The sequence below is a fragment of the Varroa destructor genome, unplaced genomic scaffold, assembly GCF_002443255.2.
Source record: "Varroa destructor unplaced genomic scaffold, Vdes_3.0 BEIS01000007.1, whole genome shotgun sequence".
Classification (NCBI taxonomy): domain Eukaryota; kingdom Metazoa; phylum Arthropoda; class Arachnida; order Mesostigmata; family Varroidae; genus Varroa; species Varroa destructor.
Window position 1 is genome coordinate 24334196 of NW_019211460.1, and position 25228 is coordinate 24359423.

Consider the following 25228-nt stretch of genomic DNA (forward strand, 5'->3'; position numbering starts at 1 on the left):
CTATCAACAGGTCTCCGGCTATTGGCCTATGATGTTCGAATGTATGTATAGGGCGTGTTTGTGCTCCAGTCTGCATAACGATATTTTAGGCCGCAATGGTACTTTTTCGCGGTGCAGGAGCGCAGGAATCGATGCGCGTTCCCCGTCCCCAATAACTGTTTCTACCTAATATAGCCGGTGAGACGTGTGCTGGCCTCGAACTACAGTTAGCACCACCACAGCTGAGAGACGATTGAAGAAGTTCGAAACTGAGTAAAAACTGAACAGACAGGAATAATTTGTTTGATAGTAGAACCATATCGTAGGGCATTTAGACATGAGAGAATGAGATTGAATGAAAGGGAAAAACAGACAACATATTATGACCGCATTAAGAACCACGGCCCAGTGTTGAAGAGGAAAAAAGGTCTTAACGCTGCGTTCAACAAACAGCACGTTGCAAGTGCAAGGAGAAGGGTGCATTGCAGGTAGACAGCAATCGTAGAAGCAGTACTGACGTTGTAGGTTGGAGAGCAGACACGACCCGATCGATCTATTCTTAGAGTATATTGAAGCTATCAGCAAAGCTGTAGGATGCGTGGTGATTGAGTTGGCTGGTGTATCGTATCTCCTTGACCGCGTTACCTGGTGGCGCCAACAGATCCATTAGCAATAGCGGATTGGCAGAGTCCATAGTACAGTTCTGCATTCGGCAGGGGATCCGGCCGAAACAAAGAAGTCAGAAAGGTAACCTGCTTCGTCCTACTTCTTCTGTGGGCGTCTCTTTCAGCCAACCACTCAGGCCGCATAGTCGAGACTTTGGTCAGAGAGATCTCTCTGGTGCTTTTTGTTTATCCAGGACTCTGGTCTAGGAATCTTACAGAGGATCCAGCGTTACCCGGCCGCTGTCTCCTAGTGGTTGTTTATCTTCTCAGCAGTCTGCCTATCCATCGGTCCACCGCCAACCAGCTACGTTCTTCTTCTTTCGTACTACGACACCCTCGGCGTTTTCTTCGACGCTCCAATTCGCGCTCACCTACAGGCGCACCAGGGTACCCTCTCTCATACATCCTGTCCGCTCCTCTACCAATTTCAGTGCCGACTTTGTGGCCTCTCTCATCTCTGATACCTAGTTGTGGGTGCATAAAGCACAGAGCTACCGGGAGGAACTGTCTTACCCCACTACGCAGTCAGCTTCGTCACCCTTCGATTTCTGTGCTTTTCTGCCTGCTGTTCTTTTTTTTACTTGCCAGCTCACCCTCCTGATTTCCGTTGATAGTTAGCTGTCTGTACGCAGTAGCTCCCCGTAATAGCTCAATGTAGCAAACACCAAAGCAGGCCAGACAAGAAACGAGCTAGCGGCCAGCCCTTTCCGAAGCTGCCTAGCGGCAAACACGAACGTCACTCGCTGCTATTGCCAACAGGACTACGGCTTGGTGGACCAGGTAGTAGGGAAGGCATGAGCGGACGGACGGGTGGATCAGGTCTGGAAAGTGGGACGCCTTGCGTGTGTGTGTGTGTGTGCTTGTGTTGCAGGTTTGGGAGGTGCAAGATGAAGCGAAGCTTCAGTGAGAAGGAACGAAAGACGCAGATATAAGGAGGAATGGGGGACCGGCAAGCAATTGGGGCTGAAACGGCGGATGAGGCGGGAGGTGCGTTCGGGTACACAGTCTGATTGAATATTCGCTGCGTCAACAGGACGTCGTTTCTTTCGGGCAGTACGAGAAAAAAGAAAAAGGCAGGTGGGTGAACGGACGGGCGAGCGAATGACGAGAAGACCCGCGCGTGCGGCCCTTCTGTCCTGCAGGAGGAAGCGACAATGCCCCGTCTCCATCCCGGCCCTTCTGCTGCTTTCCTATTTGCCAGTGTTGTCCCCGGTGTCCCCTATCCCTGACATCATTTCTCGGAATACCGCAGCAGCAGCAGCAGCCGCCAATGCACACAACGAATCAGAGAAGGCGGCCAACGCGAAACGCGATTTACTTAGGCTCCTATCCAATACAAGTAGCTGAATCTCTGAGGTACCACGCTAGAACTGTCTGTTATAGATGGATACACATGATTGAATACGATAAGATAAACTATTGGAACTAGGAAGGTGACGACAACTTCTACTATTACAATGATAACAACAACGATGATCGATATCAGACTGGTATCCAGCTATGATAGAGACGCAGGGTTTATTGTTCGGACTACAAGAAGAATTATGAGATGATCTTTTCAACTAACTGTATTTTCTAATACTCGATTTTTAACTCGTCAGTCACAACAACTATAGTAGCTCTTTACCACCCTCTGAAGAAGGAGCCAACTTATAGCGGACATGATAGCGTACACCCTGTAAAGAGATCGCATTCACGTTCGCAATAGATCTGCGCTAGAGTAAACTAATTTATTTTAAGCACAGATTATGATACAATTTAAAAATCTTATTAAATTTATAACCATTTTTTACTTTAGTGCAATTTGTGTCTATGTACATGTAAACGTACCTAAAACCAGTATCTTCGAATGTTCTTACATAATATATATATTCAGTCGATAACCTCCTGCCATTTCTCTGGTCACAGCGTAGTCCCATCAGTGTAAACTTCAGTGGCCTAAACTGATGGTGGTCTACTACGTAGATTTTCACAACTTTCCTCAGATAGCTAAAAAAATATATATAAACTGGCATTACCAGAAAAGAAGACAACACCTTTACTGTTTACTAGCTCCAGTCGTTTTTTGGGATCTTGCTGCTTGTTGACGATAGGGGGGGGGGGGGGGGGGTCCAAATTAACTATTCTGCTAGACGGCAGTAACTCATAATGCCTAATCTATCAGACAGATATTCTTTAGTGTTAGTCTCGACTTTGTCACAGATGACGACGCACACTTTTCATTTTTTATTCTTATTTGCACATCATGCGGAAACGATCACTATAGAATTGGCTCGATGTCGTTTTGGCTTTATAAAGTTTCATAGGTGTCAAGTACGATTTTTTGGGCCAGCTCGTGTGACATCCAGTTTTTTCAGATAATTATAAACTGTTTACTGACAGATATTTAGCTTTGTTTATGACAGATATAGTTTAAGGGATTTCATCTATTTTTTCTGTAATTGATCGACCACTACGAGGAACGTTTTTTATATTTCATATTCAAACGACAGATCCATCCTTGGCTTGTTTCTTCTAATATCTAATCGTATCTTAAGCAGGAGCAGAAACATTTTTTATGGACCTGGGCAATATTTATGCCTTTGTAGTAATAAAATTATGAAATAGAGGATTTTCGGAGAACTGTTTTTACTTGTCTTCAAGGTACGTTCTTCATCTAAAGTCTGAATACAGGTGCCTCAACAATTTTAGCGCATTCAATACTGCCAAATCTCAGCCTCCGGAGTACACCGACTCCGACCTAACGTGGCTCATATTGCCTGAAATACATCTGACAAAGAAAGGTATTTAGACGTTTTTTTGTTTGTCGTAGCAATTAGCAAGATAGCAAGCTACTTTCCCCGAGTTTGATAATACGCACAAGTGGTCATTCAGGTTGTATAGCCTTTATACTCTAATAAAGAAAGAGTGACTATTTCTAATAAAGACTCTCTCTACTAAGAATGATAATTTCGTCTATAAGTAGCCACGTCACGATGTCATTTGTAAACGTGCGGCGAAATGTCCATCGCAAATTCAGATCTCGTTTCACTTTGTTAGGTCTTCTTTTCCCTGTGAAAAACAGGCACGTAGTGAAACACGTTTATACATGTGCTTAGGTTTCCTTAAGCCGCTATTCATGCGATATGCCTTTCTGGTCGTATTATGTGTTTGCGTTACATTATAACGATATGATGCTGCACCGTCAGGTCGTTTCGTTACATGTCGCATCGGTTTGGCTAAAAGGCGTAGCTGCAAGTTTTGCTGTTTACGAGCGGGTATTTACAACTAGAGAAAGCCTTTAAGACTCGTCGTTTACCACCAGCGTCTCCAGTCGGATTGAAATGCATTCCGTATGGTATAGATGTGTTGTTGACTAGAACGCGCCACCATGATCTTCATCATTCGCAGTTGCCTTTTCAGCTTAGACAGTAGAACAGATGCTTCCACATACTGGCTTTGAGCAGAGGCGTAAACATCGAACCGCTACATGCAATTTTCCTCGAACATATGAAACGGACGACGCTCACGTCAACTGCGCTCCCAACACCGTCAATTATCTACCTGAACTCAAATTGCTCCTAGCCTTAGGGCGCATCATAGTTGCCCTTAGATATTTGCTTCATTTAGTCGCTGTTTGTTTTCATGTTGGGTCCCAGTTGGGCATCTAAATATCGCAGGGGTGTCGGCAACGGGAGCCAACTAGGCCACTTACAGAGGCACTTTTCCTATGGCAAAGCCCACAAAGACCCAACGAGCCCGGCGCCAGCGGTTCCGTAGAAGACAATTTAGTAATATGTAAAATGCTATCACTCCTATAGCTGCTTGTAATTAGCTAGCTTGTCTGCGCTACAACAGCTCCGACAGTCCAAATATTTCTATATACGAATTGCAGTTGCAGACGCGGCGATTGTGGCGATGGTAACAAAGAACGCGCTATAGCTGGAATACGACTGGCGCACGTGGGGCCACTATATTATCTGGGCGTGGTCGCTGGCCCAGTCTAGCTTTACGCCCGTGTCTACCTGCACTAGCCATGAGTTAGAGAGCAAAAAGAGTTCTCTCTAAAGTATAGCTGTTGCGTCTCTTCGGAATCGTTTGGCTATGTGATTACTTGCGGGTCTGTTGTGTGTACGACGGTTTTCGTGAGAAGGTCGGAGGTTTCGAGGACAATGTTGTAAGTGGTGCTATGGCGAACAAAGACATTGCCTCAGGGGAGCTAAAGAAATGAAATTCTACCTAAAGTAATATGAGAGATTTTGTAATACGGACATTAAGACCGCACGTCCGATTAGATTAAATAAATGTAATAAAATGCGCTTAGTAGTTGCACCAAGGGAAGGAATCTAGCTAGCTAAATATGATACGAGTATTACGGAGTAATTCTATATTTAATTCAATAATGTAATTGAATAGATAATGCTTTAACGTTGTCTAAGCCAAGTAGACGTAGCGTTGAAATAACTTCTTAAAATGACAGGAAAAAAATAGAAGTTGAATATTTTGTACCACTTGTTTTTTGCATTAAGGATGTTCGAGCATTCTTTCGTGTACCGTTACTCAAGGTTCATACTGTAAGAGGGACCTAAAAGTTAGAAAATTCAAGTGGTTTTCACACACTGTACAAACCTTCTGTTAATGAAAGATCTATTACTTCCAAAGAGGAAATGTTAAACTTGAAAATAAGTTTTTCGGAAAATTGAATCACGAAGAGTTGGAAGTTGCACTGGATTCCAAGTCATCTCAAAGACTATGCGTAAATATCACACCTGTTCAACTTAATGAACGAATTAGAAAAAGTACTAAAACTCGAGCGATAATCAAGATCAAAAACATCTAGCAAAAAGGCTCGCTCTCAGGCTATATATAGTGACTCATTCAGCTTGATGAAATGAAAAGTGGATTTTCTGTGACTAGCGCTGAACTAGTGGGACGTCATCATAACGCAAATGTAGAGCCGTGAAAGCCTATGATGTCAGCTTGCTGCTCCAATAAAGGTGACTCCAGCCTCATGAGTTTTGGCTTGTCGATTACTGCTGAAGTGCATTGTCAACAACCAGGGGGGACATTAAGCTAAAACTAGTGAACAGAGCTAAAATACACCTTTCAAACAACAGCGCTTGATCTTATACCGCAAAGATCAATAAGGCAAAATTGCCAAACTTACTTTGCCTTGAAGCTGATTCAAGCCTTTTTATCACCCATCACATGCTCACCAGACGCTGCCCCGACAAAGTCCCACTTTCTTCTAAATACCAACAACTTCTGAATAGAAAAATTGCTTAAATCCCATCGTAATCCGGGCTTCTACGGCAGCAGGGTAAATACGTCATCATCGAAATATAGATAGTAAAAGTGCGTACTTCTTCTAATACGATGCTTAAGAACACATTATAAAAATTAAGGTTGACTGTCTTATAGGTCGAAGTGAATTTAATATTATATAAGAAATATTTCGCCAGAAATAACTAAACTTTTTAGATTTGCCAGGAAGCCGATTTTCACCAAGATGAAAAAGTTAAAGAAAATTCGATCACATATGGTTGCTTGAAAATTTTGCTTTAACATTACCTTATCTCAAATCATTTTTGCATAATCTACGCAAAACATAGATTCTACCCTAACTATTATGTTGTATGATAGCGTTCGAATTGGTTGTTCTCAAATGCCAGTACCTGATATTTCGGTATCATTGTATTTCCACTACAGTTTCAGCTGCTTCTTGTACCATCTATGGATGAGTTGGTGAACCGTCGGAAATAACCTTCGCTGGGCCCATTTTCGTTTTGGCACTCTCGCAGTTCTTTACATTTATCTTTTTTCTTATACATAGTCAACATTCATCTTTTCGGCCTTTCCTTCCTTTCTTTCCTCTCGTTACGTCAATAGTATTGACGGCCTTCATTTACTTGCCTTCCTTTGGATGCTTACCCTCTTGTTTGCTGCTGCTGGCTAATGGCGGGACACACGTTTAGCCTGTGCTCATTTACTCGAGCGATTGTCTGCTCCATCTTTCTCCGCTGCCTTCGATCTCCGCCGAAGTACATCTTTGTTCAACCGTTCCTTTGCCAATTCCATCGCCCCCCATTGAATTCTTTTCCTTTCGTTAAACGCGCGCAGTGATGACGCTACCGTATCATTCAGTAGCTAACCTTCCATAACCAGCATGTCCGGCTACCACTGGCTGCCATAAACAATTCTGCCTGTGTAAGCGAGCTCGAGCGACCTGTAGCATAGAGCAGCTCAAACGTCTACAGAGGTAGAGAGAGACGTATTCAGCCTGGATTGCAGTACTCCCTACTAGAAGCTGATGCAAATGCATAGTGCTCGAAGCGATCGCAGCCATTACATTTATGTATTTCTGCTATTGCCCACCGTCTGACTTAGGTGGTTGTTTGCTTAGCCGCCAGGGACAGAATCTTTTGGCACGATTAGATTGTAGATTGATGAACGTGGCCTTGTTTGCGCCTTTACGCCTTCCAGGTGCTACTCACTTAGTTCTCTCTTTAGATGTTTATGCAATGGCTCTGGATGGGTGATATATTTAGCGTTTGGATCGGTTCTTTTAGCCACCCCTTGGCAACTGTTCGTGATACAAAATTTTTGTACGTAGCATTTCATTTGAGTTCACATCTTCAGTAAATAGAAGATATCGGTGTTGATCTAGATCCTATATATAGCCCTTTACCTGGTATGAACATGTAGATGGTAGTTTTTTTTTAGATTAATTTCCACTAAACATAGCTTCAAAGATGACCTATTTTGTTGTATATTTTTACGAGATTAATAAATCAGTAATTCGTTACACTGAATGATCAGTAATTGAAAATCTTCGATTACCTCTTCTGTATGGGAATTGTAATATAAATCGATTGTACCACGAATATTACGTTTCAAATACTGAACCGCATTTGCTTGCCAAAACGTAGAAGTTGTCTATATCCTGCAATTACCTAAACATCGACATTTTCACGTTTGTCGATTAGAGTATCTGTAATGTTTTCTATTATTATTATTATTATTGCTTTTCAGGTGTTGCTACAATGCGCCGCGTGATATTGGGGCATTGATGGCGAATCAAGTAGAGGTCTCGTTCTGGGAAACTTGCCTGCTGATTAAAGTCACGTCAGTGCTCACCTTTGAATGCTTCCTATACTAGATTCCGTTGTAGCTCAGGAGGCCAAAAGATATTCGTATGGCCAGCGTGCGAATAGTTGGGTCAGACTTGTGCGCCGACAAGGTCCCTAGAGATCGCACCCTCGCACTACACGATGCGTCTTAGACAGTTTTGCGTTCTTTGGCTGGTTTGAAGCTCTGAAGGACTGCTCACAGGCCCTCTATCTTGCACAAGGCTTTTCGCCACTCTACCTAAGCAAAGCGGCAAATGCTGCAAGTCACCAGCCTTTTAGTTCGAAGAGTCTTCAAAAGCAACAGTGACCACGAAGACGATCCGAACAGTACTTACTGGCTGTAACTCGTCCTACAATCAGTGCTCACTCGTACCCATACAAACTTGTGCGCATATTTCTAATTAGTGTTTGTAGGGCAACAAGAACGCCTTAGAGCCAGAGACGTTACACGTGTCGTTTAGCACAAACATCTTACAAAATTTCGTTACTAGGCAATTTCAGTAAAATGCGACAGCAAACCATCTGTTGCGCTTGAGGGACTGTGCCGTTAGAACTAAATAGATGCCTACAATTTATTTACAGGTTGGCGAGACTATACGAATATATACTGGCGTATCACTGAATGGGCCACTAACTGCTGCTAACTTATGATCAAAAGAGGAAAGACAGTGCGATCTGACTATCAGAGGTTATCCCTGTACGCGAGTATACGGTACGGGCAGCGTAGAAGCATGCGTGCAACAATGCCATATCGCCCCCAAAAGCCTTTTGCCAGTTTGCTGCACACCTCTACCCCGTGTGGGTGGGTGGGTGGGTGGGTGGTTGGTGACTTACCGTCGACGCGTGCCAGAGCCCCAGCACTGGACGATCGGCGTTCGAGCTCACCCTTATTTTGCACAGAAGAACCTCCGGCCCCGGTTTATCCCTTTGTAGCTCTCCGGGGTCGTATGCCATACAGCCGCAAACTACCAGCCCGTGTAGCTGGCGGGACCTGTGACTATAAATTTAATGGGTCAAAGAAAGTATATGGGGGCCATTTAAACTCTGTCTAATGACGTCAGCTAAACCGCCTGCCTCAGCCTATTTGCCCTTGCCTCGTTGGGTAGTGAAGGCTGCGGCGGGATAGTAGACGCAGTAGTTGTGGCGGTAGCAAGCAGCGGGTTCAAGAGGTCGAGCATAGAGGGACTATAAAGGGGCAAAGACTAAAGCGTGAACCTCGGTGTGGAAGATTGTGGCCACCCCCGATACCAGATATGGTTATGAACAGGGCGGTGTGCTTAAGTACGCCTTGCCGAGCTTCACAACTGCTGATACGCACGGCTATCGTATCCTGTAAATACACGTTCACAGACCTACCCATATATATATATATATAAGTTCCATAGGGTGCTGTTATCGAAACAAATCCGCATGAAAAACAAGAGAGCTTCCTGCCTACTAAGACCTTCCCCCATGTGTCGTCTAATCCGCGAATATCGCTCTATGAGTCAGCTTAATGTCGTAGGACAATTTCGTTTAGCCACTTAACTCACAGCTGTGGTCTATAAAATATGTACAGTTGCATGTGCATAATAAGCAGACAATTTCTAACTATAATAAAATAGTGCCAGCGTCGTGATTGCTATTTTGACACATTAGCTTTATTCTCTACTTCCTGCCTTCCTGCGCCCGCAACCTATCTAATTACAGTGTCTCGTGTTCCTCAATTTTCCTCAATCCATGACAAGCAAGGTTCGACATGATGCTTGCAACTGTCTGCTTATAACACCCAGGCAGTCGCTATTAAAGTTGTTGAGCTGGTGTTGGGACGCGTCGGCTGTCTGTCAGTGGTTGTAGCTGGAAACGAACAGCGAGCGAACGAACGAGCGTCATCCAGTGGAATGCGCGGCTGTGGGCGGTCGGGAGCTCAACGGTATGGTACTACTGCAGCACGCCTTGGCTCCCTGTTCAGCTCGTGCACCGCTGCTGCCTTGGCATCCGGTAAACAATCATCGACCTATCCGGAAGCCCGATCGACGAGCGTCGGCGGACCTTACCTATGGGCTGTGCTAGGCAGTCATCCAACCATACAGTCAGCTAGACACGAAAGGGGCGAGCGAAAACAAACTAATTATTCAGTCGACTATCGCCGCACAACGCTTACCCTTCAGCTCGCTCTCTCGTCACTATCGACCCAATGAATGGACGGAGTCGAAAACCGGCAGCCATCCAAAAGCTGTTCTTGAACCGATTCCGGCTGGCTCGATGCCGTTAACAAAGCGAATCCTCCCCATACACATCAGCCGCTTTGCCAAGTTGGGGTTAAAGTGACTAAGACTTGTGAACGCTGGCAATGAGGCAGGCAGGCACACCTGCACACAGCGACGACCCGGGTTGCAGCTCACACATTCTTGCCACTATGACCGCTTCTGCTGCTGATGTCGATTCCGGAGTTCTGGCAATGCTGAAATCGATAATAATTTCAGAAAAGTAAAGGAAACGGGTAATGCTGCTACAGCCGTTCCTTCACAAGGCTCTGCGGCGGTCTAGCTTAGCTGAGTCGAGCGCTTCTCATTGACAGAACGTTCGAGGAGGACGCGAGACGGGACCGGGAGAAAGCTAAAGACTGAGTCACGGCCTATCGCTCGAAGTCTAACTAAACAGATAAGGCAAGGCCAGCCGAGAACCCTTGAAGACCAGCGCATGGAAATTGGGAACTAAAAACTAACCTTCCAAAGATCAACTCCCTGCGAGCAATCATTAGCGGCTGCCGATTCTGCCGCCCGGGATACGCCGAACAGTGTAAAACAGTCTTCGTTTAAGGGGGTCATCGTATGGCGTGGCAGCCGCTGCTAGGCTGTGAATAACGCACAACACCGCCCGCGAACCCCACTTGTTCATTACTTGCTCGTCGTTACTGGCTACGTACATTTTTGTTTTATGTCTCAGCGCGGCATCGTCTATTTGACGACGAACAGGGCCTAGACGATGAATTTCTTCAGGTTACGGCAAAGGAAAAGACAAAAGTTTTTGTAATCCAAACACTTCCTGCGCTGCACTCATCAACATTCTGCAATAATATACCAATTATCCGCCCTAACTGTCCTAAAAATACCATAATAGTCGGTGCCTTTATACAAGCACGGCAAATTTAAGAATGCTAAGTTAGATGTGTCAACACAGTCACGCTCAAACCCTTTCCGATTTCCCATATTCCTTCGACGAAACCTGAAGCTTTATCTGAGAGTAGTTATCAGATAATGTGTCATCCATTAGTCCTATTTTCCTTATGTTTTGGCAACTAGTTCCTCCAAAAAGTAGCGTCTATTTTCTCGACATTGTCTTCTGTACGTTTATATACCATTTTAGTGATCGAATACTTTTCTCTTAACTAGATTCAGCAAGAAAAAACGTAAGTGGATGGTACAAGGTCTAGGTGAGTTAGAACATTTCGGCAAAAATACAATACTGTTTTCCCACGAAAAGGTAGTCATCGTACTTTGATACCTGATAGATAGTCATCGCTAGTTTGTTATTAAATCCTAGCTATTTTCAAGTTCTCGTTTCGTCATTTTTTTCGCCGTCGTGATTGAAACAGTCATTAAGTTAGCAGCTAACTTCTGTTGGATCACATTATTCGAATAGCATCAGATTCACATTAAAAACTTCACGGAAGGAGGGCCCAAACTACTTAGTTACTTGAGAAGCACTGTCCCGCAAAATTGTCTGCCCGTTTCCCTGTGAAATATACATCTTGCATTTCAAGTCACGGTCGTATGCGGAATAAGGCCAGTTCTTAGGTCCTTACTGAATTCCATCACATGTTGCTCTAAATAGTGCTAGTTAAGGTCATCAAGGATCGAAATATCGGCAGTTCGACATATTTTTCTACAGATAACTGGATAGGGCACAATAACAATGGCTTTAGCCTTTTCTGAAAAAACTAAGTAAATTACTATTCACAGCAGTCAACGCAAATAAATACACTATTTCTTCGCCAGTTAGAACTTTAGAATTTTCTTCTTAGGTATGAGCCAAATCAGGTAAAAAGAAACGTAATGGATTTGCGGGTTAGGTTTAATTAAAATTTGGAAAACGTTCATTTTCAATATTCTTTGTAGTGCTCAAACCCTGCGAACTCCTAAAACAGCTGTTTAAAAAACGTGGTCATTGTTGCTTCGCCTGCGTCCTACCAGCCTGCTAACTCAGCTTGCTCAATGGCAAATATGATCTGATTTACCGGACCCACAAAAATTCATGTCATTTTATTAACCCAAGACATACAGTTCCGATCACGAGCTGCACGTAGTGGGCCAGGTTTGAAGGTGGAAGCCAGTTGTGCAATGTTAGTATCGGACATTAACACCTATTAAATACTACTGAGCTAACTACGAGAAGTAAATGTATCGATATCACTTAATTTCTGTCGCCATCCAAAGAAGCTGGTATATAGAGATCCCTCAGCTACTAAATAGACAATACGTGCACAAAAAGGAGACCTGCGTTTTTAGTTGTTTGCTATATTTTTCGGTGCTTGTTTTTCGTTCTACCTACATACCATTAAAGCATCACTTGACAAAGCTTGGTGCTGACTCAATATGCATTCTTTACCACGCCAGGAACAACAGAGGTTGGTGACGCCCGCTTCGCTAGATTGAAGCTATCACTGAAAAAAGCTTTTCTCATTTAATCACGCCAACTTTTACCGATACTGTTAGTCTTCTGGCCGACTTAGTAGATATTTCGTTCTTCCTCATTTTGAGCATCTGAACGGTTCCCGCTATATAGGACGGCACGAAGATTTTATTGTTGAGTGTAGAATCCATTGTTAGTATTATAGAACGATCGGCAACCAGATCATTAGTAATAACGAATAAAACATTACAGGCGCCATTGCCATTTTATATGTCAATAATAATAATAAAGATACTAACAGCACGGTTGTAAACACAAGAGTGTACGACGTATTGTTAGAAAATTTTATATCTCAAGTGTGTAATAAGAATAAATCACTTTGTTTATTTGCACAAATAAAAATGAAATATATTTGCTAAATTACTAAAAGCTAAATATTTTAAAATACTTTCCATAATCGACAGTGCATTTTCCGAAGAGTTCAAGTTTTTCTGGAGCACTGATTTTTGAGAGGCAAAATCAATTCATTCAAACAGAATCAAACGGTGAATACGCAAAATCATAGACTATCTATAAATTGTAAATTTAAGGAGTAAAACACCCTGCCGCTAAACATAGCGTTCTATATAGCAGACAGCGCGCAGAAATGAGCACGCTCCGGCAAAGCGCTGTGTTGTGGGTATGCCATTGTAAGATGGGCTAAGAGTGCTGCAGTAACGGGTATTCTCGGCGTCCGGTTCGGATCAAGAACTCCGACAAACAATAATCATCATGCCGTTTGGCATCTAACCGCAATCAAAGGCCGGAAAGTTTGGCAGTATAAAGTTTTTCCATCATTTAGCGGAAGCGTGGCGATCTTCAGTTAAGAAACTTGGTGGCGTGGTAATGCTTGTGAGAAGCCTTTCCTTGTTACTCGTGCAATCTCTCTTTCGGCATCGTTCAGTCAAGCCTGCATCCTGACAAGCGGCAAGACATGGAGCAGGATGCGTTGCGACTCTCTCAATTGAGTAGCAAGTCCCCTTAATCCCGACTTGAAGACTCTCGGCAGGACGGAAGGGGCGGCTTCGATTTGCCAGACTCGCCGCCTGGGCATGCGAGTGACCGAGCAAGCAAAAGTGGAAACATTCGAGATTACAAGAGCGCTTCTGCTACTACCCTGGTGCAGATACTTCTGCAGATTCGTTTTGTCGAATCTTGCCACTATCATCTGCGTGCGAACGCCGCGGCGTGAAAGTACACCAGTACGATGAACCTACACAAACGAATTGAGTGGGAAAAAGACAAAAAGGCGGAATGGAAGAGAGATAATGCCGTTACTTTGTTCTTTAAACAGCACGTTTTCCGCTCCCAATCGTTCATTGTTCCTTTGACATTTTCTCTGTTTGTTTCGCGCCTGCCTACCAGCCACTTCTCTCCCCTCAGTTCAGATATCAACTCATTGTACACTTGGTGCATGCTTACGTAGATTCCTTCCTTCAATACATGCATACATACGCACAAGTAGTCCCGCATAGGCAGGCAGGGAATCGCGCGTGGAGACAACGAAAGCAATGATTCTGGCTTTCCTCGTTCTTTGTTTTATTCACTTCGTAGAAACATTTTGTGATCTTCCCTCCGCAGTCGCCTCCTTCCCAACAGCAGCAACCACTGCCCCGGGACTACTAGCTCAACTTCAGTTTACTTCAGGCACGGCTTCAGCTATCCACGCCATGTCCAGCATAGAAGAACCCCAAATTTCTTTCTTGCCCTCCTATAACTACGATAAGCGTTTCATCGTTTTGACAAAGTTAGAGAAAAAGACCCATTCTAGAGTAGCAACGATACAGATGCGTTCCGTAGTTTTCTTCGCTATCCAACTCCGGATTTCGTTGGTTGGTCTAGTCTGCAAGTAATGCAGCACGAAAAAGGCACTACCGAACCCGGCTAACAGGTCAGGCTAACAAACCTACCTAACAACCTTCATGTTGGCCGGCCAGTCGGTTCGTTCAGGCAACGATCTACTGGCAAAACTGCAGTCCTTTGTTGGATAAAGAGAGAAGATCAAAGATGCACGCGGCCGATACTATTGCGGCGATGCTGGGACACTACGAAAGAATAAGGGAAACTCTAGCGAAGGGCATGAAGATGGAATGAAGACGATAGCCAGCGGGGATGGCCATGAAGCCACTGCCCTGTATTCTGGGTGCAGGCTGTTGCGTTATTTCCGGAACGAACGACAGCACAGAAAATAGCGTCGCAGGAAGAGGATGTAGCGACAAGCAGTCATGAATGGCGCGTTGCAGAAGGAGGATGGCGTTCTTCTATAGCCGTCACCAGCAACAGTAGAAACTAGATTGAGTCTGAGGTTTGGATTCAGCTTTAGGGGGTGGTAGCTAGCTTCTGGGGCCTCGAACGATGAAATAAACGAGGCAGCGTTGTTTGACACCACCACCACCACTGCCGTCGGGCCGCCCACGCCACCGAAATGTTCTATCTCCAAATTGACTTCTAATCGGCTCTGTGCCTTGCGTAGCCTTATCCTGTTGTCTGCTCACGGGGCTGCGCAAAGAGGCGGGTTCCGTGCCTATGACAGAGGCAATGCGATACTTTCCCGAATCGCGTCGATGTACACCTACCAACTAAAAGTACCAGAATAATTCCCTTTTATTACACTCACACATTCACGCACAGGGGTAGATTACTATACCAGCGCTTACATGCCAATATATGTTACGGACGGCTAGACACGATTCGCTGCTATTTTCAACAGCTGTGTATTACTAGTGTTGTGCAATCGCTCAGACTAGAACTTTTGGACCAAATCTTCGAGTCTCGATTACTGTTCGCTGTTACCATGTGGCGCTATCAAAACGCACAGGACGAACACCACTTTGGCATGCGCCAGACATGCTCCGGATCATCATCGGCAACGACAGAGCTATCGATATCTTTGTTTTTCGCACATCATGACTGACACAGTGTAAGGCGTTCAATTTTAGACAAACCAAACTTTCAGCATCAGTCGACAAAACCACTGTTATTACTGCTAGAACATGATAACAAGATTTAATCGGATCGTTCTGTGATATTTTACCGCTTATAGACACTGTCGTCGTCATCGCTAGTTCACATATGCTGACGCCGATGAGTGAATAGTTGTGAGGAATAATTAAGTTTATTATTCGACGCTCGTCCAATCATACCATAAGTTATTTGTATTAATAGGTACGGTGAATCAATAAAGGGATAGGTGTATAATATAATACAGAGCATACCCTATCCCTATAGTGTTCAGAGGTACAAAGTGAAGGAAGCGGAACGTACTTGTTTGGAAGGAAACGTTTAATTGTACGACAAAACTAGTCTGATCGCGCATTTGTTCGTATTCGATCGCCGCTGCCTGTACCGTAGTCGAGTCAATAACGCAAAACATTACACAACATTTAGCCTCAGAAATTCATTACAAGCGATCAAGTAAGTGACACATAAGGTACGCTCGAAAAAAATGGAGTACCATAATGAAAATTCATTATTCCGTAATACAGCGATGTTCTAATCGGCTATGGGAAACAGTGCATAATATACTACTATTTTTTAAAGCGCTATGTAAATTATTGGTCATTAGAACAGGAGGTAGCACTTCGCTTCAAGGATGCAAAATGTCTTGATATGTTTTGGGAAAAAGAGTCGAGCTAGTATAGTCTCCGCTTCCACTCGACGCTTCACTCTTTCAAGCTTGAATTTAGTATTATAGATCATAGCGTGCGTACTCCTTATGTTGATACGCGCCTGTTCTATGTCAAAGCAAAATTGAGTTCGAATCTCGTTAGGCCAGTCGTTATGTAGCCAGGACGTGAAGGCTTTCAAAACAACTGGATAAAATCAAGTTGATGAAGTCGTACTCGTAAGCAAAGATAGGGCTCACCCACTACCTAATCAATTTCTTATACTGAGCACATCGAGATGGCTTCGAGTATTATCTGATACCTATAGTTTTCTTTATCGCTGTTGCTACTTCTCTATAAAATACAGTTCGATACTTCATGAATGTTTTAATTTGTGTTTGTGCGCCAGCACATATTCCAGTATACCATTCTTGAAACCGGCGATTTATATAAAGAGTCCGGGCAAGATTGCTACATGTTGAAAAATAACTATGGTTTTGCAGGATAAATCGAAGCCAGTTTCCAACGTAACGCGTGATCAAACGTGCTTAGTTAACTAAATTAAATTCAGCTATTTAATAAATAAAAAGTTAATTGAATTAAAAAAAATTAAACAACTTCCAACTAGCGTACCATGCCTGAAAGCTTTTATATTTCTACTGTGAATCTATCAAATTAAATGTAATATATTGACCCAGTAACCCAATCTCAGATTGGTGTGAATTACTATTTTTATTGATTTGTTAGCCAGAGTCTATAATAACAGCGGCCTTTTCTCTTACGGCAATGTTCGTGAAGTTTTCAATAGTAACAAATCTTCGCACTAAGGTAGTATCTTCATGCAAAAAAAAACATCATTTTTAGAGCGAGTGGGACGGCCATCTCTACTCAATGGCCTGCAACAGAGCAGCATTCAAACAGGGTGACATGAAGCTTGACACTTCAATTGTGCCTCGAGGATTCAAGAGATGCTTCAGGTATAATTTATATAGCAGCTTGTGCCTGCTCGACATAGGTCGAATATTTGTGCGCTGTATAGCTTACGACTAAGTTTTTTTAATTGTCTCTGCGCTGACAAATTTAGAATTCAACTGAGATTTTTTAAAAGCGCTAGAAAAAAATGCATAGAATTCTTTGATCTCGAAAGAAGTACTAATGAACTGTTATGAAGAATTTATCCTTAAGTACACTAGACATTTTTAATTACCCCAGATTTGAAATAATGGTACTCAGAAAATCCAGCATCGTGATACTAGTATAAGGTTTTGAAGCAAACCGAAACATAATAAAAGCTAGGATGTTTCTATCTGGCAGATTATTTACGTTGACGATGATTTACGTTGTTTTAAGCCTAATTTTAAACTTTATTCAAAAACTTGATCGATGTATAGCTATTATAATTACCGGATATAAAATAAAACTTAAATAAATCTACAACAGGGTGATTGATAAAACCAAAAAGATGTTTAAAATTCTACTGAAAATGTCTGTTTTAAACTACCTCTCTAAAAGCTCCAAACTAAACTACGCTCACCTTGAAAAGGAGCACTAATTTCTCATTTATCAGAATTTATATCACATTTATTAAAAATTACATATAAGTATACACAATAACACCGGCTAGATATTGCGCTTAAACCGCGAAGTAGTCCTGGTAACCTCTAACGAGTGGCTTGCACTAGTTTCTGTTCCCTACAAAACAAGAAGGCACCCCATCCTTATTTTGCGCCTTAGTTCCGTCGTTTGTTGCCCGTGTTATTTGCGTTTTTTCCGTGAAATGCGTAGATGGCGTGGTCTGATACGCTGATTTCAGAATACGCACTAGCCGCATTCACAGAATATATATTTATACAACCTATGAAAATAATAGTAGCAGTAATCGTAGCAATTTATAAATTATTCTTGCATCTTGGATTGCGAGGGTTATGTTTAAAGAATAGCATCTTTTTCAGGCGCCTGCTTATGCGCTAGATAGAGGAAGAAGATGCTGAATAACGCGCTGAACAAAAAGATCACATCGAACCACCGATGATAGAAACTAAACTGTAGCTCACCAAGAACCTCGGTGATTATGCTTCGATACTCTGGTGGCATGTTCATGCGCATTAGGAGGATGGATGATACAAAATACATGCCCATTAGCTGGGCCAAAAGGAGAACAATAATATTTGACGATTTCGAGGACGCAATCGCATAAAAAAATTTCGTCAGCGTTATGAGGAACCCTCGAATTGAAGTTACGACAATGATACCCACTAACAAGAACGAGATATGTTGTGACCAGAACTTGATGTCGACGTTAAGACCTATCCAGTCGACGGCGATTTGCATCCCGCGCGTTACCGGGTCCACTTTTCCGACTCGATCGAAAATTATGTTGATCGTGCAAATGAAGATCTTCCACGTGCAGTAACCCGAAAAGAAGTAGCCGAGAAAATTGAAGTATTTCCCTTTAAACGTTTTTGACCACTCGATTCGCTCAAGTGCCCCATGAAGGTCGACGTTTTCGAGAAATAATTGACGCGACATCTCCTCGAGTGCGCGAACCTCCTGACGCAGTTGGCCAATATTCTCCGACTGTCCAGTCGGAGTGATCGACATACTTCGAATCACATCCCAGAGTCCACTAAACGAACGATTTGCTGCGGCTTGACTCTTCAGTCCCAGCACAATGCGTTTCTTCTTTTTGGCAATCATTTCCATCGTCTGTATAAGTTTTTTTTCTAACGAAGCTACGTCAGTCGGTAAAACCGGTCGCATAAAGTACGCCATCGATGTGTACGGATAGTTGACTGCTCCAAATCCAGAAAGTAACGCCATCACCGTCACTCCAATAACGCCAACCCGAGAGATCACCTGCTCCATGCCGAAAATGCCATGCTTCGGATTATGAATGGGAAAATTGTCACCCACCTTCCAAAACGCGAATACGAAGATGAGATAGGCAGTAATCGTTAGAATGATTCGTGCAGCCTGCGTCTGAACAAACGGCGTATTTTGTATAGTTAGACAGCCAATATAGAATGGCAGGACGAGAATGAGCATCACGAGCATCGTAAACAATATAAGCTTCCAGTGAAACAGCCGTGAGCTCGACTCAAGCACGCCTACAATTTCAAAAATGATAAGTTCGAACATTAGACAGGATAACGTGAAAACCGCTGCAAATAAGAGCTGTACGAGTCGATCCTGTATTTCGTAGTTCTTGAACAACTGCTTCATGAAGAAGATCGATCCTCCTGCAAAAAAACCGCATCCTGACACCAACACGACAAGGGAGTCGGCGAGGAGCGTCATGACGTGGCGCCAGAAGCGGTCGATCACCGGCTGATGTCAGCATATCACATTCACGCACACTGGCTATAGAAATCTCATAGTAGGTAGTAAAGAGGATATTCACTGACACTCATGCAGCACGTTTGATCGAATTAGCAAAATAGATAAAACTTTATTGTTAATTAGATACGTTGTTATCTATTTAGTTAGGTAAACAGCCTCCCCTTGCGCTTTCTACCTGAATACTATCATGGTAATGTAGTTTTACCACCTACCGGTAAAACTACAGCGCTGTCCAATGACAACAGCATCATATCGAATTGGCACAATGTTGTGTTCCCTCCCCGTCTGTACATAGACTGTTTGATGATTGTTATGGTGGTCGATGCGGCTCAGATGGAGCGGAGGCGCATGGAAAGGGCTCATCAAGCTTGCAGAGACGGAAGCGCTTCCCAGGCTCAGCATAGAAAGCACAATCAAGAAAGTTTGTTCGAAACACAGGATAACCGAAATAGTTTTAACTCGGCATTCAAGAGGTAACGGTTGTCTATATATATATCTATGCTGTTTAAATATAAATGATAAATTAATTTGTCTTGGAATCGCGACGAAGTTCCTTGTGATATCTATCTAAGAAATACTTACGTGAAAAAAATATCCTCACGAAAAGCTAACAGGAAGTATAGATGATCATCTATAATTAAAATTTTCTCAACCAATCATCGTATTCTTCTTATCTGTAACGTGAATCATATTACAAACTAATAACTCTATTATGCTAAAAAATGGCTCCGGCCTTACGTAAATGAAGTTACTAACGAACCACACCTCCTTAGATCCAGTGGGCGAGTGCTTTGGCACCGTATTATTGTGAGTGCCATTGTTTCGATTACTTATTACTACAGGACTAATTAGGCTAGCGCGGCCTCTCCCGTGCAGCCTCCATCCGTATCCTTTGACGTCGTTGACGTATTATTGGCATTTTATAGAATATCTCTCATATTGCCCGACAGGTCTTTAGTGATCTGAAGTTTCAAACAATGAGCGTTTTTTTCGTGTGCAAATTCAAAGTTTCCATATGATTTGCACGTTGGCTGATTTCTAACTTGAACAAAAACTTTTCTTTGTGAAAATACTTGTGGAAAAGCGGTTTGTGAAACAAAGCTCTCCGCAGATGATGTCAAACGAGCAATTTATGTTGAGCTGATTTGCAATAGCAGCTCAATATAAATTAGCTAGCATCTCCGAGATAACTAGACACGGAAGTTTAAAAGTAAAATAAATACAATTCAAGAAGTTGCACTAGTTTTTCACTGTTGATTATTTAACAATTATCCTTGATGTACAACGCTTGAGTCTGTATCGGTAAGGTTGCCTTTTATATTAATTTTTTGTGACATTATTGTTGTGACACGATTTAAGCTAATTTTTACATTTTACTATTATTGTACTTATATTGTAAAATATGCTACAATAGACAAGCAGAGTTGAAACGCAATCGTTTAGACAAAAAATGACTGGACTCGGCGAAGTATTAAATTATCATGGCATTTATTAAGTTAAGAATATTCACCGTTTACATTTAATCGTAGTAGGCAGATCCTACTGTAAATCTGGTCATAAAAACCTTTTATTTTTTAGAAGCATACCCTTCTTAATGAGCGAGTGCTCATCCTTACCCTAATACTGTTAATATATTTCATAGCATTTATATATATATATATATATGTTTACAAAAAGTGCATTATAACTCTGTACCGAGAGCTATCGTAACAAAAAGTAGATAACAGCTGAAACGTGACAAACTATTTCCCAGTTGGTTATTATATGCGTGTACATACGGCAAGTATTATAGTATTGCCATTGCACTCTACCAGAGAAAATTTAGCGCTTACTTAAACAGACTTTTTAGCATGCATTTTTCTGTACCACGGTATGCACGACCAAGTTTTTTTTGAGAATATTCCCACAGTATATTCTTATTCAAATTGTTGCATAACGTAATGTTTGGGTAATGGATGGTAAAGGTATTTTTTGAGGAAGGTTCTTAAAACGACGAAAGTATAGCATTGGAGCATTTCTAAAATGGTTTTGTACGAAAATGTTTGTGCAGTACCAATATATTAAACGATATAAAGTTTACCAATTAGGTCTGAAACGGCAGGACCCATGTTCGGGATCTGTCACTGGACAACGCACCCACAGAATGCCTATATGCCATGAGCTTACGCTACTTCTTGCGCGAAACGAAGGTACTGAGGTGTACACGTACATCATTTCTTTGGCTCAATGGTCTGTGTATTTCAGTTAGATCAAGAAAGTTGGATGCAGCTAAGGTGAACATCTACTCAATGAAATTTGCTCTCTGAACTGCAGGGGCAAAGGGTTAGAATGTTAGTCGATACGCTAGTTTCATATACAGCAATATATGAAGTCATTGTAGACAAGGTCGTAAGTACATTGCTCCACGCGCGCGTCAACTGTCAACAACGTACTTTACATTCTAATAACGAATCGTAGGTCATGTTAAAAATTCCAATCTTACCGTTATTAAATATTATTTATCCAAAGTTGTGAAAGAAATTGGCAACTATTGAATTGTGCCCCTGAGTAAATATATACCAGAAAAGCTGTTCCGCTGAATCTGCATCGGCCATATCAAGTTCATCCACACATATTGTTAGGTGCTTAGTGTTTCATTACCCTCTATCAGACAAAGGCCGGCCAGTTTTAGGAACTGTCGATATTCTTCCTCAAGCCATTACAGAGGAGGAGCTAAATAGAAAGAAACCCAACCCTGCTTCCTTCATTTCTTCTTCTCCCTTCTTTCTGGCAACGTTTCATGATAAATGTGAGTCAATTCGCTTTTTTCAGATCCACAAGAGAGTGTATAGGATGTAATATCCGAAAGAAGGGAAATTGTAATTATACAAAAAGAACGAACGGGAAGGAACGGAATATCCCTTGGACTATGTCGCGTTTTAGACCTATAGTAGTTTGAAGCACACTACGGCTTTGCAGGTATTTGACCGCAAACTACCGCACACGGCGAGATGAGTGAAACGAGTTTCCTATATATTAGTTTCTATCAGTTCATGTTGACAAATGAACTCATATTACGGGATGATGTGAGGGGGTCCTCGGAAGCTCCGGTACTGCCAAGCAGGGTACAATTACTCAAATAATCTGTCTTAGCTACGAACCCCAAGGGGGTTTCATACAGGTCTCCTTGACAGCGAATTACTATTTTAGAATCGTAACTAGACGCGTACATATCGATATACTTTAAACAAAGTTCTTTCTATTTATAGGAGCTGAGATAAAAAAAATTCGAGTAGACTACAGGCTTGGGGCAGCAGTTCTGTTTGCTCTCAAGCCACGTTAAATTTGTTCCAAAAATTCTGTGAAATGAGTTGCCTTTTGGGTATTGGCGATAATTATGGTTATTTGCCGAGCTAAATATATTTGTCTAATAACAAAATTCTCTCCTAGTAGGTGGTTAATTATTTGACATCGTTGTATTTCCGAATGATTGGTATCAATGTTATTTTTAAGAATAATACACAGTACCTTGGAATGAAAATGCTAAACAAATTAAATCTGTGTTTCGAATGTGCCCTATTGTTGCCCCCTTTTTGAATGCTAACTTCTCAATAGAAACTCCATTGCTAGACAAATGTATAATAAGTGCAAGCAGAACCGCTGAGTAGCGTACACGCTCACCATCGGAGTCCCCTTTTTTTTCTAATCGTACTTTCAATTAAAAAAAGTGAAATAAATATACGCGTCACAATAATAAAAAACAAATACAAGCTTAGTTAGCTTGAAGTTCAGGTTCATTATACGATAATTCTTTCTTTATTGTGTAGTTGCATTCTTTGGACCTTCATCGAGTGTTTACCGCGTATATAGCACAACATGCAGTCAATGTTATATGCCATTTGAAAAGTTAAAAACAATAGAAATACAATAACTTGTTTTAACATAATTTTGTGGTTCTTCAGCAATCTGCTGGACATGAATGTTGAAGAGTGGCGAGAATTTACGCATGTAAGAAAAATGTAGAAAACGATAGGGAAGGTGTACGTTCCTCCATGCGTTTCTAAGGTCGTCGACTAAAAACCGTTGCGACTATATGCGTCTTTTCCCGTTACGTTACGGTCATGATGCAAACAACGATAACAGAAGCCATAACCTTCTGCTTGTGGCGTCATTCGAATCCATTTACTGCTCGTCTATTGGTATTGCGATTGCTGCAACCGCTTCTAATACCACTCTTGTCAATAGCCTCCTTAAACCGCTGGGACTTCCTGTCGTATCCGTACGGAGCTCCCTCCACTCCAAGCCACGGGCTCTTTCGTTTCTGCCGTTGTCTTTTGCCTCACCTCTTTCCTTCTCTCCTCGCGTTGTGTTATTAAGGTTATTGCTAGAGTGGCCGTACACCAATCGGTGTGCCCGTGGGAACTTAAAAGCGACCCGAGATGCGGCCTTTGTAAAGGGTGAAGGAAAATCAGGCAAATGAATTGAGGGTGAGGGGAAGTGAAATATCGAAAGAAAAGGGGTTAGGTGGTAGTCCAGCGTCCGCTGCCTTTGCCCGCTCACGCAGGCAGTTCGGAGTCACAGCAAAGCAGACCAGGGGGGCAACCGAGCTGTCGTTTCATTTATCAAGGTAAAGACCCTTTAAGTCACCCGGTGCGGTACGCTGGCCCTCTTAACCATTCAGCTAGCCTTGAAGCTCCAAGTCGGTTACTCCGACTGGTTCGTAGCGACTCCTCGGCTCCACCTGGCTCACAGGCTCGCCAGTCGCTTCACATTTAGCTCTTCTCTTCTACTTCCTTCCCGTTTCTACCTTCCCTTCCCCCTCTGTTCCCCACTCACTCTCTCAGCCTCTGGCTCTTCGCTTACCAATTCCCAATTCTAACGGAAAAAAGACACGCGAAAGGCGACAATGCAGAGTGTAGAAGCTGTCTCTCACCCCCATTTTTTGCCTGGTGGCCATTTGCTTTTCCATTGCTTCCTTTCAGTACCCACTTTTTCTCTCGTTCTTCCGCTTATTTCCTCAGACACACGCAGCTACACAGTAGGGTCAGTTTTCCCCTTCTTTGCGGAATAGAAAACTGCACAGGAGGAATTCCGGCTCTGTCTTTTTCGCCCCGATGCCCCAACTAATTTTCTTGCAAGTCTTCTTTTACCTTGTTTTTTTCTTCTTTTCTTTCGATACTCCTCTTCTTTAGATTCCAGCGCCGTTCCTCTTTTTTTGCATGCTGCTTGGTCTTTTACATGTAATAAATATACATTTAGGTGACAACGAACGGCGGACAGAACGAAGATCTGGAGAGAGGGAAGGAACGAAAGAGGATGAGCGTGAAAGTCAGCGTCATAGAGACGGTAAAACGAAGACGACGTTGACAGCCAAAAAGGGCAGCGGTTGTATCAGCGGAATCAGAGTAGCACACTAGATGCGAGAGAACGAGTTGGGTCGAGTTTCGGTTCACTCGAGCCTCGTTACTTCTGCTAGCTGCGAAACAAACCTAACCAAGGACCCTTTGTCGACCAGCCGATAGGGTAGCTGGCGGCGGCGGCCAGCGGGCTGCTGCTGGCTCACAAATGGGATGGCGACGCAATCAGCCGAAGTGTTATCGAATTTACGTGGAATCCAGACCTTGCTTGTCCCTTCTTCCGGCGAAACAACATAAAGGTGTATTGATATTTTCGAAGTCTTTCTAGTCGTCTGTTCGATCTCGCGCGACGTTCATTCTTTCGCCGCCACCGATACTTCTGCTTCTGCCAGTCTGCAACTGGAGCTAAGAATTGTCGTGTTTGCTTTGTCGTCTATTGTTCGACCATGCTACCCATTCAGCCAGCTATTGCTATCACTGCTGCAACTGTTGCTGCTGCTGCTGCTGTTTCTGTCAGAAAGTCAGTGAGGCAATGAGGGATG

The 25228-nt window shown here is 42.8% G+C and overlaps 2 protein-coding genes and 1 long non-coding RNA gene across 3 annotated transcripts in view; all 3 read right to left on the reverse strand.

Moving 5' to 3' along the window:
• Positions 1 to 2117: 2117 nt before the first annotated feature.
• The window catches only part of LOC111254148 (uncharacterized), a 129069-nt gene continuing 105958 nt past the window's right edge, over positions 2118 to 25228 (reverse strand). Inside the window, exon 6 of the mRNA XM_086974035.1 lies at positions 2118 to 3414. Within this exon, the coding sequence (XP_086830161.1) occupies positions 3395 to 3414 (20 nt within the window). The 3' untranslated portion in view covers positions 2118 to 3394. The remainder of the gene's footprint in view (positions 3415 to 25228) is intronic.
• LOC147754478 (uncharacterized) lies at positions 9368 to 16648 on the reverse strand. The gene is made up of 3 exons (XR_015316382.1): positions 12291 to 16648; positions 10462 to 10728; positions 9368 to 10196 (listed from the first exon to the last, which is right to left on the reverse strand). It is a non-coding gene; the product is annotated as an uncharacterized LOC147754478 (long non-coding RNA).
• GPHR (Golgi pH regulator) lies at positions 17564 to 19625 on the reverse strand. Its single transcript, XM_022814262.2, has one exon. It carries the CDS (start codon positions 19306 to 19308, stop codon positions 17941 to 17943), a length of 1368 nt encoding a protein of 455 aa, XP_022669997.1. The 5' UTR covers positions 19309 to 19625; the 3' UTR covers positions 17564 to 17940.

Coding starts and splice junctions, on each gene's coding strand:
- GPHR (XM_022814262.2), bottom strand. CDS start 19,308: ATGACGCTCCTCGCCGACTCCCTTGTCGTGTTGGTGTCAGGATGCGGT.